This window comes from Hypanus sabinus, chromosome 21 (genome assembly GCF_030144855.1).
Source record: "Hypanus sabinus isolate sHypSab1 chromosome 21, sHypSab1.hap1, whole genome shotgun sequence".
NCBI lineage: Eukaryota > Metazoa > Chordata > Chondrichthyes > Myliobatiformes > Dasyatidae > Hypanus > Hypanus sabinus.
The window spans coordinates 9,645,351-9,658,575 of NC_082726.1; the positions used below are offsets into that span (position 1 = coordinate 9,645,351).

Consider the following 13,225-nt stretch of genomic DNA (forward strand, 5'->3'; position numbering starts at 1 on the left):
GGTGACATCTAGCTCTCAGCCTCGAATACCATTATTGCCACTTGCTTGGTGGGCCTTTGAGTCTTCTAGTCACTTGGGGCTACAGGTACTGTGGAGTGGTCTAGGCAGCAGGGATTAGCCCTTCCCACTGCCATAGCTCATACAGTGGTAGGGAATTATGGGCTATGTTTAGAAATTAAGAACCTACAACTTCCAAAGCAACCCTCGGCTGCCATTTGCCGTGGGTGTGCTCCAGCTCAGATTTGACAAATGGATCATATTGTTCCCCTTCCTTTACAGAAGCAATTCCAGCACCTCCTTCACTATGGCCTTTCAGTGGCAATCCCGCCTGTAAAAGCAAGATATAGAACATCTTGTTTCTGCATATGGCAATCCCCTTGAAATTCAATCCAATAATGATTTGCACTGTTCAGGTTCCAGGACTGTCTCTAATGGTGTATAGTGGGTTTTCTACGTTCCCTATTAACCCTGGGCCAGTGATCTGATTGAACAAATAAATGGCCTATTTTATTTATTTCTGCCCAAACCTTACCTGTCTTTCCCTGTGGTTTGTATAATTTGAACAACTGCCCCTTGAAAGCACATATTCCCGTTTCTGTTAATGACAGAACACTTTTGTTCCTGACAGCACAACTGAACGTGCAGATAAAGAACCAATTCAGTTCTGCAAGGGCGTAAGGTGTGGGCGACGTAGCCGTCTCTCCCACCAGTGGAGGGTGAGATTATTGCTGACAGACAAGGAAATACAAACTGGGTGATGGCACAAGGACATCCTGTGTTTGTGGGTAAGGGTAAACTGACTAAAAGAGAATGAAATCATTTCTATCTCTCCCCTTTTGTTGTTAAAGGTTCCTGTCCGAATGTTGCTTTGTTCCGTTTTAATGCTTGTCTTTTTTTTTGGATGTCGGATTTCTGTTGAGACCCAACGATCCATTGATAACCTTGTGATTTGTGAAAATCATATAATTATTCTGGGAAAAGACGTACATTATATGACATGTACTAATTGGAGGTATGGTGGGCCTGTAAGTCTGAGGGAATGTTGTACGCCTAGAGTGTGTGTTTCAATTATATCTGATAAATAAATCTGAACCTGAATTTAAACAGACCGAGCCTGCAGCATGGGCATCCATCAGAACATAATAGTTTGCAAAGTCTATAAGGGGACCAACAGGAGATGCAGAATTAATGTTTCCTCTGCTGCGTGTTTGCAACCAGGGATCCTGCAACATGTGATATAATATTTCAAACAAATTTTATTTGATTTTAATGCTGTGTTGTATTTTATCATTAATTTTCATTTTGTTTTCCTGAAGCTCAAAACAAATACAAGGCGATGAAGATTCGGGGCAGAAATGAGAAGAAATTTTTACACGGTGAATCTCGGGAATTGTTGTCACATGGGAGTCGTGTGGGCTCAATCACTAAATTTGTTCGAGACAGATCAAAAGATATTTTGACATCAACAAGATCAAAGGAAATGGTATTGGTGCAAGATACTAGAAGTGAAATTTGCAGTCACCAGATTAAATGATGGAGCGGTGCCAGAGTCAAACAACTTGCTTCTTCCAATTCTCCTGTCCTTGTGTACACTATATACATTCCTAAAGATGATGTCAATCTATTAAAGGCTTTAATGATTTTGAAGAAAACTTTTGTGGTTTTCATAGAAAAACAAACAAAATCTCACTGTGGGATTGCCCAACACTGAATGTCTGGACTACAAGCAGAATCTATCCGTGAATAATCAGCATTTCCAGCTTTCAATCACCATTTCTCAGTCACAGAGCTTCTTGCTTAATACCTTAAAACACAGTTCATTAACATTTTCCAATACTGTTACAAAGAAATAATGAACTACTTTTTTAGATTTCTTTCAGTAAAGTTTATAAAACATTGTTTTGTAAAATCATTCAACTGGAAATGATTGAACAAAATGTTGAAATGCCGATCGTGCAAGATCTGCACTCAAGAACGATGGAATTGCACGGGTGCCAGCTCATCATTACTGATAGATTCCAAGATGACCCCCTAGTCACGACTAAAAACGAAACCTATTTTTAAAAAAATAAATCCAATTTCAACTCCTTAGCTTGAGTTATAGTATCATTTATGATGCAGTGGAGGGAGAAGAGACATATCCCCAATCAGAGTGGCAAGCTTACTAGTCAATGAGGGTCCTCAGCACAGGAATACCCTGTCCTCCAGCCCCAAATGCTGCTCATTCTTGAAAACTGGCTCTTTCAGCATTTACGTCATCTGCTAGTATTGGGCCACCACCGGCAGGGGTTGGAATGGAGGGTTCAGCATTCCTGACCTTGTCAAATTCTAATGCAATTTTCAGAGCGGTGGTGTTAAGGTTAACAGACTGCAAGTTGCAGAGGATGGCAACCACTACCCCTTGTGGGAGAGTTTCTGTCTCTGATTGGCCAGATACCTTGGGGAGGATCAGCAGGACACTGCTGGCACCCACAGACCCACCAGTGTGTGTGAGGTAGTGCCTTCGTTTCCGGCACTGCCCCCACTCTTGCCCTTGCTCCACAACGCCCCAGCCCATGGCGTAGCTACCATCTCTGTCCCAGTTCAGTTCGGTTTTCCCTACTGGTCTCCAGATCATCCTCATGGTGGCCGGCCCAAGGTAGCCTGGGAGCAATGCCTGGTGCCCATCCTGCAGCTGCCCAGCCTGGTAGCTGTAGAGCATCACGTTACCAAACTTCAGCAGGTCTTGCACAGTGGAGACGAAACCACCTCCAGCCCATTTGTATGAGCAATCCACATATGGAGAGTTAACCAGTCGCCCCTTCTCATTGTAAGTGTAGTACCTGGTGCAGAATGAAAACGGAAAAGATTTAATCATTTACGACGACACAGCGGCAATGATCGTACATCCCAGAAAAACCCTTTCGTTATCACAGTTTTCACCTTCTGTCTGCAGTACAGAGAAAGATTTCAGTTTCATACTGAAGTTTCAAATCAACAACATAATCAGTTTTTTACTGACATTCATTGTAAGGTAAGTATTAGCCAGAAAAACTCAGGGATAATTCTGCAATAATTCCTTGCTTCCTCAGGTAGTGCTGTGATACCAATGAAATCTGACTGTTACAGCAGATGGTGGATCCCAAAGCTCAGGCTGTAGCAACTGAGGTTGTGCAGGATTCTCTCAATACCGGATAGTATTGATCGGATAGTATGCCATCATTCTGCTTTCCTTTTTACTCGCTCGATGTACTCATGTACGGAATGAGTATGTCTGGATGGGACGCAAACAAAATCTTTTTACAATATCTCACTAATGTCACATTCAAAGTTGCAAAGGTACGTGTATGCATAAATGTAATGCAGGCAGCATCACAGACATATAGCATTATGTAGGCAACATTCACAAGAAAAACAAATTATGCATAGTTTTTGTAAGAAAGAAAGAACAGAAAACAGCCCATTTTAGTGCAAAATATTCAAGTGGTCATAGTGTTGCTGAACTGTAGAGATTAGGTTTATTGTCATCTGACTGTAGATACAGCCAAACAAGAGAGTATTTCTTCTGGACCATGGTGCACCCCCAAAACATATAATACACACAGTACATAACCCAAAATATTACCATAAGAAATTAATAAAATATAATTCAAAATGTACACAGACCAGGCAAACAGTAAGCAGCACACTGACCTAGTGTCAAGACTTTGGTGGTGGTAGGGTATTCATTAGTCCTGAGGAAGAAGCTGTTGCACAGTCTGGCAGTCCGGGTCCTGATGCTCCTGTACCTCCTTCCTGATGGTAGTGGGTCAAAGAGATTGTGGAATGGATGGTGGGGATCCTCAATAATGCTTTGGGCTCTTCATCTGCCACACTCCTGGTAAATAGGGAGTAGGGCGACCCCGGTGATCCTCTCGGCGGTTTTTACTATCCTCGGTGGGGTCTTGTGGTCCAATGCCTTCCAGCCTCCACACTGCGTAATTGTGCAGCCTGACAGGACACTCTCACTGGCACGTGAGATTTGGCTGCCAACTCGGACGGACTGGGATCATTTGGTTAAGAAGTCCAAGATTCCGTAACTAAGAGAGATGTTGAGTCCTAACGAGGACAGCTTACCCATCAGCCTCTAAGGGGTGATCATGTTAGATGCCGATGGACAGCATCCTGGCATACGAGGTATTGCTTTCTAGGTGGGACAGGACAGAGTGGAGGGCTGAGGCTGTGACACCATCAGTGCACCGGTTTGAGCAGTAGGTGAACTGGAAAGGGTCTAATGAGGTTGGAAGGTAGCATTTTTTTAATGATCCATTACCAGCTCCTCAAAGCACTTTATGGCTGTTGAAGTCAGTGCCACTGGGTGCTATTCATTGATGGTTGAAGGAAAGTAACTGTTCTTGAAATTGGTGGTGTAGAACTACAAGTGTTTGTACCTCCTGCTCAATGGTAGCAGTGAGAAGAAGGCATGGACATGGATAGGGGGGATCTTTGATGATGGATGTTGCCTACCTGAGCAGTACTGCCAGGCCAAAATAGTCTGGTTTGGCACAGGCAGCAGATGACCTGGTGGTAGAAGGTGCAGTTGGCCATTCCGACCGTGATGTACTAAGGCCCTGGCAGATAGGACCACCACTGTGGGCTCCTCTGTAGGGACAAGGGGGTGGGGGTGAAGCACTTCAAAGGATGACATACCTGTGGCAGAGGAGGAGTGTAGGACAGCTTAGTCCAGATCTGATACTTCTTCCATGTGGAAAGGTTAGAAGTTGCGAAACACCACAGAAACGTCTCCACTTGTTGACTGGCTCTTTCTGAATGATCATCAGTCTGAAGATGATAGCCAGAGGACAAACTCACAAAGGGGGCAGAAGGCTTGCCAGAAGAGGGAGAAAAATTGTGGGCACATTGTCCTGAGAACCAGGTCTGCTGTCTCAGTGGTTGAAGGAAGCTTGGGGAAGGCAATGAAGTGGACTGCCTTGGAGAACCTGACCACCACTGTCATGATCACCATGGCCCCAATGGGAGGTACACAAACCCCTGATGAAATCCACGGCGACCATAAGTGTCAAGGGTCCAGTAGGGAGCTACAGGAGCCCAGAGAGCCACAGGTTGGAGGAATTGGACCGTGGACACTGAGGGCAGACAGCGATAAACTAACGTACAGTTGATCCACCAGAACCAGCATCTCAGAAAATCTAGAGTTTCAGAGTTCTCAAAGCTCCAAGCGATTGGGGTGAGAGATCTGAGAGGTTGGAATGATGAGGGTTGGTCTCCACTTCAGCTGGGTAGAACTGTCTTGAAAGGGTATCTGCCTTTGTGTTCTAGGAACCGGTTTAGTAGGAGATGGTGAAGTTGAATTGTTCAAAGATGAGAGCCCAGTGAGCCTGTGTAGGTTGAATTAGTGGGTCAATGTATGAATATTAGATTTTGGTGGTCAGTCCATATCAGGAAGGTCTCAGTGTTTCCCATCAGCCAGGATCTCCATTCCTCCAAAGCTCATTTAATAGCGAGTAGCTCCATAATGGTGGTGCATGGCTGAACTTGCGTGAGAAGAAGGGACAAAGATGTGTCTTCCATTCCAGTAGTCTCTGGAAGAGGATGCCCCTGGTGCCCACATCAGACGTCACATCAGATACCCACATTGCTTCTACCAGAAAAGATGCGGAGGGATTTAGATGGTGGAGAATGGAAATGGTGGTGAAATGGCTCTTGTGCTCCTCGAACACTTGGTCTGTAGCAGCAGGCCTGGCTATCCATAAAGTAGGCAACTTGGTGAGGGAGGCAAGAGGAGCTGCGATCTGACTGTAACTTCTGATGAAATGACTGTAGAAGATGGAGAAGCCCAAGAAGCAGTGTAGCTGTTTGAGAGAGCGTGGTCGGGGCAATTCAATGACAGCACGCACTTTCTCCGAGTCCACCGTTATGACTTGGGTTGAAAGGGCATACACCAGGAAGGTAATGACCGAAGTGCAGAACTGGAATTTTTCTAACTTGCAGTACAGTTGGTTTTTGAGGAGACACTGAAGATCTGAACAATGAGATAGATGTGGTCTTGCTGGTTCTTGGAGAAGGTGAGGATGTCATCAAGGTAGACAAACACATACCTGTGTAACATGTCTCGGAGGGTCTCATTAATGGAAAATGGACTTGGAAAATTCAGAAGGAGTCACCAAGTATTCATAGTGGCCAGTGGGCGTTATAAACACCATCTTCCGATGGTGAATATGGATCAGGTTGTACCTGCTCCTTAGATCCACTTTGGTGAAGATCTTGACCCTGTAGAGCGTTTTGAATTTGCTCTCCCTCAAGGACAGAGGGTTGCAGTTCTTAATGGTGATTTTGTAATCTCCGCAGTAGTCAATGCAGGGACTAAGACCCTCATCTTTCTTTCTGACAAAGAAGAATCCCGTATTGGCTGGGTGCCTGGATGGGTGAATGAAGCCATATTTTAGCGCTTTAGCAAAGTAATCATTCATGGCTTGGGTCTCAGGAGGAGAGAGAGAGAACCGTCAGCCTTGGGGAGAGGTGGTGCCCAAGAGAAGGTTGATTGCTGTGTAGCCTGTGAGGTGGCAGGGTTCTGGCAACCTTTATTTATTTAATCAGAGATACAGTGCAGAACAGGCCCTTACAGCCCAACAACCCACCTACTTAACCCCAGACTAAACCCAAGACAAGTTACAATGACCAATTAACCCACTATCTATCTTTGGACTGTAGGAGGAAGTGGAGCAGCCGGTGGAAAACCGAGTGGTCATGGGGAGAACGTACAAACTTCTTACAGACTACACCAGAATTGCACTCAGAACTCTTATACCCTGAGCTGAAATGAGGTGCTGACTTTCCTTTTACTGATGGCTCAGTCATAATATTCCTAAGAGAGCTTGGTGAGGTCGAGAGTTTCCTCTGTCTCCCTAAACACAACTAGCAACAAGGCAACCTTTAGACAGGGAGAGTGAAAGCTACAAGTAACTGGTTGAGGCCGGTTAGTTCAATGAGTGAACAGTGTGTGGATGAGAACTAGGGTTAAATAGGCTGCAGGTAATAAGTCTGGAATGAGCGACAGGTGAATCCTAATAGCTGGGTGGAGATTGGGGGGTGCCTGTATGTGATGGTGTCACCTGGAATAAGCCTGACATACATGAATTGTCAAGGAAGTGTTTAGACAACCAAACACTAGGGTGTTTGAGAAGGTTTTAAGAAGCATCACTGTCAAAATTCCCAAGTGACAAAATATTATCACTTGTAAAACTGCCTACCTCCCTCTCTCAGAAACTTGCTAATCTCAGCTCCAGTGCACCCCAGTGCTTGACTATTTAAACTTCTAACTTCTATTGCTACCATACTATCTGTAATAATTTTGTTTTGACTTCCCTTCTTTCAAGTGTTACAGCCAAGGTGCTAGTAACCTTTCAGATCTTCATCTTCTCTTGTTTCTGCCCAATTGTTGAGGGAGCTCTAGGCTTTTTCTCCTCCCAGTGCTGTTTACAAGGAGCTACTAAGAGAAACTGAAATAAAGGAGGACACAATCCATTTGAAAGTGAAGTGTGTTAACAAAAACACAGTGGAGCTCATCAGCAGACTTTACCTGGCTCGGTTGTATATGATTGGCTCATTTTCATCTGGCACAGTCCTGAGCATATTAAGATCCCGGAACAGTTTAACCATCAACTGCAAGAAGTTTTGCTGAGAAGCCCTCTCCGCTATAGCACCAAGAAGGGTCCAGGCATGAGTTGAATACAAGAACTGATCCCCTGTGAGACGCAGAGGAGAAAAACATCATTAACTTTGTAGCAGAATGATTGTCCACGAAGATTTGTGCAGAAATTCAAATTTGCTGAAACTAACATTCATAATCTCAACCTCTTTTCAGGTGATTATGGGATGGCAGGGAGGGGTCTGTTTCCCTTCTAGAGCAGTTCTGATGCCCTGAATACGTTTTGCAATCCACAAACTAAGGATGATGTCAATGTAGATTACGGAAAAGATTCACAAGGATCTTACTGTAACTCGAGGGCTTTGGCTATGTCAAGACAATAGCTGCAGCATTTTTCCTTGGAATGTAAGAGGCTGAAAGGTGACTCCAGAGGTATATGAAATCATGAGGGACACACATAAGGTAGATGGTTACAGACTTTTTCCTAGGGTAGGGGAGCATAACGGTAGAGTACATGGGTTTAAGATGAGAGGTAATAAGGAGTATGTTTTTCCATGCAGAGGATGGTAAGTATAAGGAATGAGCTGCCAGAGGAAGTGGCATAGATGAGTACAATTACAATGTTTATAAAGACATTTAAACAGGCACAGGAATAGGAGAAGTTTAGGGGAATACAGGATGAGCTTAGGTAGGCAATTTGTTAGCATGGATGAGTTGGGCTGAAGGGTCTATTTTGGTGCTGTGTAATTGAATCTATTACTGTTAACACATTTTGAACTGAAACCTAGAATTCTGATCCATAATTAGCATTTTTTTTTACCAGGTTTGAAAACCAAGGGGTCATTCTCAAAGAGCTTCAGTGATTTTGAAATATTCTCAAATTTTTCTTTGATGTAGTATTCTTCATATTCAAACTCCTTCTTGTTCCGGCAGGTTTTTGGCTCTGCAGTGTCTTTAACAAGCTTCTGTCCCTTCTTGTCTTTTTTCTTTTGTTCCCGTACTTTCTTAACATCTTTCTCATAGTGCCGTATGCCACTCAGGTGGGACACCAACAACCTTATAGTTATCGTTACCTATTGAAAGAGATTTAATGGTGCTTTTAATAGGTTGTAAAATATTTTAAATCATTTATAATACATAAAAATGGTCAAACTATTTGAATCCACATCTAGCTGATACATATTTGTATCATTATAACTTGCTTATGTAAAGTCAATATGGTGTATCTTTAATATCATCACTTTTTACATGGAACAAGCTGCCAGAGAAAGTGGTTGTTGCAGGTCCAATAACAACCGTCAAAAGACATTTAGATAAGAAAGTGGATAGGACTGGTTACGGGGATATGGAGGTAAATGGGACACCATGGCCAGCATGGACAAACTGGGCTGAAAAGCCCGTTTTATTTTATGTTATTCTCTCACTCTGTGACTCCAGTAGTGATAGAGCCTCATCTTCAGCTTGGCTTCTCAGCACATCAAACTGCAGTCTTAAAAGCAGTCAATTCTAATTTTGATTTGTTGTCAGATTTGTTATTTAAGTATAAAATTGTGAAAAATATCTGTGAATTATAAATGGAATTACATTTGCAAGACCTGATCCAATTGACTCCTCTGCACTAGACGACAACCACTCCCATGTTAAGCTACTTGCAAATTAGTAGTTTTAGCTATATAGCTCAATAGGTCCCAATATCAGTTGAATCAATCCATTATGTTTACCTACTCTTTAACTTGAAATCTGACTACTGCACTATTGAATAACAACTCTTGGATGTGATATTAAAGCTAGAGCTTGCCTGCTCTGCCACGTGTACACAGAAGATTTCAAGATGTTGAAGAAGAGTGTCTGTGTCTCAGAATCGTGTGATTCAGAAACAGATCCTGCTGCCCACTGTTTACTCCTACCATCAGACACCCACTTACACTAATCCTACACTTTATTCTCCTTACACTCCTAGTAACTCCCCAGATTCAGCTGCATCTGGCCACACTGGAGGCAGTTTACCGTAGCCAATTACTTGTCTTTGAGATCCAAGAAGAAAGCAGAACTCTTGGAGAGGAACCAAGAGGGAGAACATGCAAACTCCATGCAAAGCACACCAGAAGTGGGGCTAACCTCGAGTGCTGGAATTGAGAAGCAGCAGCACTGACTACTATGCCCAGCAGGGGACATTAACAATGAGCCATCCAGGAATCCTGGTCAAATGACACTGAGGCAAATTTAATTTTCTGTACAAAACAGACATGCACCTAACCTTTTTAAGTTACAGAAGGTATATTCTCTGTTAATTTGCTATTCTGCATTACCCAAACCACTTTTGTGAAATCTGTATTCCCATTCCCTCTCTTTCTGTTTCACTACACTGATCTTGTCTTGATTCCCTAAAGTGTTCTCCTGTTCACCTCCTCCCAGGAAGGTGCTGAGCTCAGCAGCCACGGCCAAGCCTCACGTCTACTCAGCAGAACAGGTTCAAATTCCATTTGTCACTGTGTGGGTACTTGGCCACTCCTACTTTGATTGCCTCACATATCCTCAAGCACAGAGCTGCCGATCTTTGCTGCACTGCCATCCCTGGCTGTAGTTTCTCTCTCTGCTCCTGACATTACTGTGAATTTCCCTGAGAACATCTGCTCCCAATTTACACTTCCAAATGCTTGCCTGATAAAGTACACAGACATTATTGTTACCATATACCACCCTGAGACTCAATGTCTTGCAGGCATTCATGGCAAAAGCACAATGCAATTAATGAAAAACTACAAAGACTGTGAAACAACCAATGTGTCAAAGAAGACAAACTGTAAATACAAAAATAAATAAATAATGCTGGGAATATCAGCTATAGGGTGCTTGAAAGTGCATTGAGGTTGTGTTGAGGTGAGTGAGGTTTAACCACCTTGGCTCAGGGGCCTGATGACTGAAGGGTAACATAACTGTTCCTGACCTGATGGTGTGGGGCCCAAGGCCTCCTTCCCAATGGCAGCAGTGAGAAGAGATCATGGGGGTCTTTGATGATCGTCCTTGAACTACAGCTACTTCCTTCATTATTCTTTTATTTTGCATGATTTATTCTGGTCAAGATGGTGCCTGTGTACAACATTCCTTCGGTCGACATCTCCTGGATAGATCATGAAATCATTTATTTCACTTCCCTAAAGTCTTTTACGTTTTTTCCTTCCTCTGGAAAGTGATTCTGGAACTGTTGGAGACTGTGATTTGCAGTTTGCATGTTTCAGCACACTGCAGTCTCTGAGGGGATTCCGGGAGGCACAGGCAGTGCGTGGGAACCTTGTGGCAAGAAGGCTGCAAGCCGATGTTCGACTCCATTTTGCTGATTAAAGATTGAAACATTGGCTACCTGTCATTTTATCACTGGTGAGATCATCTGTTACGGAGAGGGAGACTGCCTTTTTATCACTGGTGAGATCGTCTGATACGGAGAGGGAGACTGCCTTTTTATCACTGGTGAGATCGTCTGATACGGAGAGGGAGACTGCCTTTTTATCACTGGTGAGATCGTCTGATACGGAGAGGGAGACTGCCTTTTTATCACTGGTGAGATCGTCTGATACGGAGAGGGAGACTGCCTTTTTATCACTGGTGAGATCGTCTGATACGGAGAGGGAGACTGCCTTTTTATCACTGGTGAGATTGTCTGATACGGAGAGGGAGAGTGCCTTATCACTGGTGAGATCGTCTGATACGGAGAGGGAGACTGCCTTATCACTGGTGAGATCGTCTGATACGGAGAGGGAGACTGCCTTTTTATCACTGGTGAGATCGTCTGATACGGAGAGGGAGACTGCCTTTTTATCACTGGTGAGATCATCTGATACGGAGAGGGAGACTGCCTTTTTATCACCGGTGAGATCGTCTGATACGGAGAGGGAGAGTGCCTTATCACTGGTGAGATCGTCTGATACGGAGAGGGAGACTGCCTTTTTATCACTGGTGAGATCGTCTGATACGGAGAGGGAGACTGCCTTTTTATCACTGGTGAGATCGTCTGATACGGAGAGGGAGAGTGCCTTTTTATCACTGGTGAGATCGTCTGATACGGAGGGAGACTGCCTTTTTATCACTGGTGAGATCGTCTGATACGGAGGGAGACTGCCTTTTTATCACTGGTGAGATCGTCTGATACGGAGAGGGAGACTGCCTTTTTATCACTGGTGAGATCGTCTGATACGGAGAGGGAGACTGCCTTTTTATCACTGGTGAGATCGTCTGATACGGAGGGAGACTGCCTTTTTATCACTGGTGAGATCGTCTGATACGGAGAGGGAGACTGCCTTTTTATCACTGGTGAGATTGTCTGATACGGAGGGAGACTGCCTTTTTATCACTGGTGAGATTGTCTGATACGGAGGGAGACTGCCTTTTTATCACTGGTGAGATCACTCTGCTACGGAGAGGGAGAGTGCCTTATCACTGGTGAGATCGTCTGATACGGAGAGGGAGATTGCCTTTTTATCACTGGTGAGATCGTCTGATACGGAGAGGGAGACTGCCTTTTTATCACTGGTGAGATCGTCTGATACGGAGAGGGAGACTGCCTTTTTATCACTGGTGAGATCGTCTGATACGGAGAGGAAGACTGCCTTTTTATCACCGGTGAGATCGTCTGATACGGAGAGGGAGACTGCCTTTTTATCACTGGTGAGATCGTCTGATACGGAGAGGGAGACTGCCTTTTTATCACTGGTGAGATCACTCTGCTACGGAGAGGGGAGACTGCTTTTTTATCACTGGTGAGGGAGAGGGAGAATGTTACCCAGGTTTTCTGCATTTGGATATTGACTTGGACTGTGGACTTTTATTCAGTCATAATGGTTTTTTTGTATTCTGTGTTTTTCGCCTGATCTTTCTTTTTTTGAGTAGGGGGAGGGGAATTTGAAAGTCAATGTTCCGTTTTTGTTTTTTTTATGGAGGTGGGATTTGGGGTTGATAATCAAGCTGCCTTTCTTGGTTTCATGGCTTTCTGGAAACTTAGATTATAAATGAACCTTTGAAACTTTAATTTACAATAATTTTGTCTTTACACTGTACTGCTACTGTAAAATAACAAATCTCACGTTATTTAAAACTGTGCTAATAAAGCTGATTGTGATCATTTGTTCTTGAACCAATTATCAAAACCCTAATCACTAAAGTTTAGCAATGCTATGGCCACTTCGATCACTGCAACAGAATGGACTTGCTTTTTTTGTTCTAATTGTATTCTTGTAAAAAAAATCTAACTTATGTTTTTCTTGTGAATGTTGTGTATTGGATTCCATGTTCCTGTGATGCTGCTGCAAGTTAATTTTTATTGCACCTGCACCAGTCTGTATGAGAATAAACTCGAATTTGACTTGCTTTATCTTTGTGCAGAGTTGTTACGTGCTTCTTTAATATCCTGATTTATGTCTTGCCAATATTATAACCACTATGTAATATCTGTGAATAAGTCAAGCCAATATTTTCTGCCCTGTACTATTTCTTAGCTTGACCTAAATTAATTGATATCTCATTCCTGCAGCTCATGACCCTGATTTGGCAATGACTTTGATTTAGAGTCAGAGTCAGTATCCAGGGCTCTATACTCCTACCAGC

The 13,225-nt window shown here is 43.5% G+C and overlaps 1 protein-coding gene across 1 annotated transcript in view; it reads right to left on the bottom strand.

Annotated features, from left to right (window-relative positions):
• Positions 1-1,238: 1,238 nt before the first annotated feature.
• The window catches only part of lactb (lactamase, beta), a 46,735-nt gene continuing 34,748 nt past the window's right edge, over positions 1,239-13,225 (bottom strand). Inside the window, exons 4-6 of the mRNA XM_059945963.1 lie at positions 8,448-8,700; positions 7,559-7,724; positions 1,239-2,822 (exon numbers count right to left, since the gene is read on the bottom strand). Coding sequence (XP_059801946.1) covers positions 2,222-2,822; positions 7,559-7,724; positions 8,448-8,700 — 1,020 coding nt within the window. The 3' untranslated portion in view covers positions 1,239-2,221. The remainder of the gene's footprint in view (positions 2,823-7,558; positions 7,725-8,447; positions 8,701-13,225) is intronic.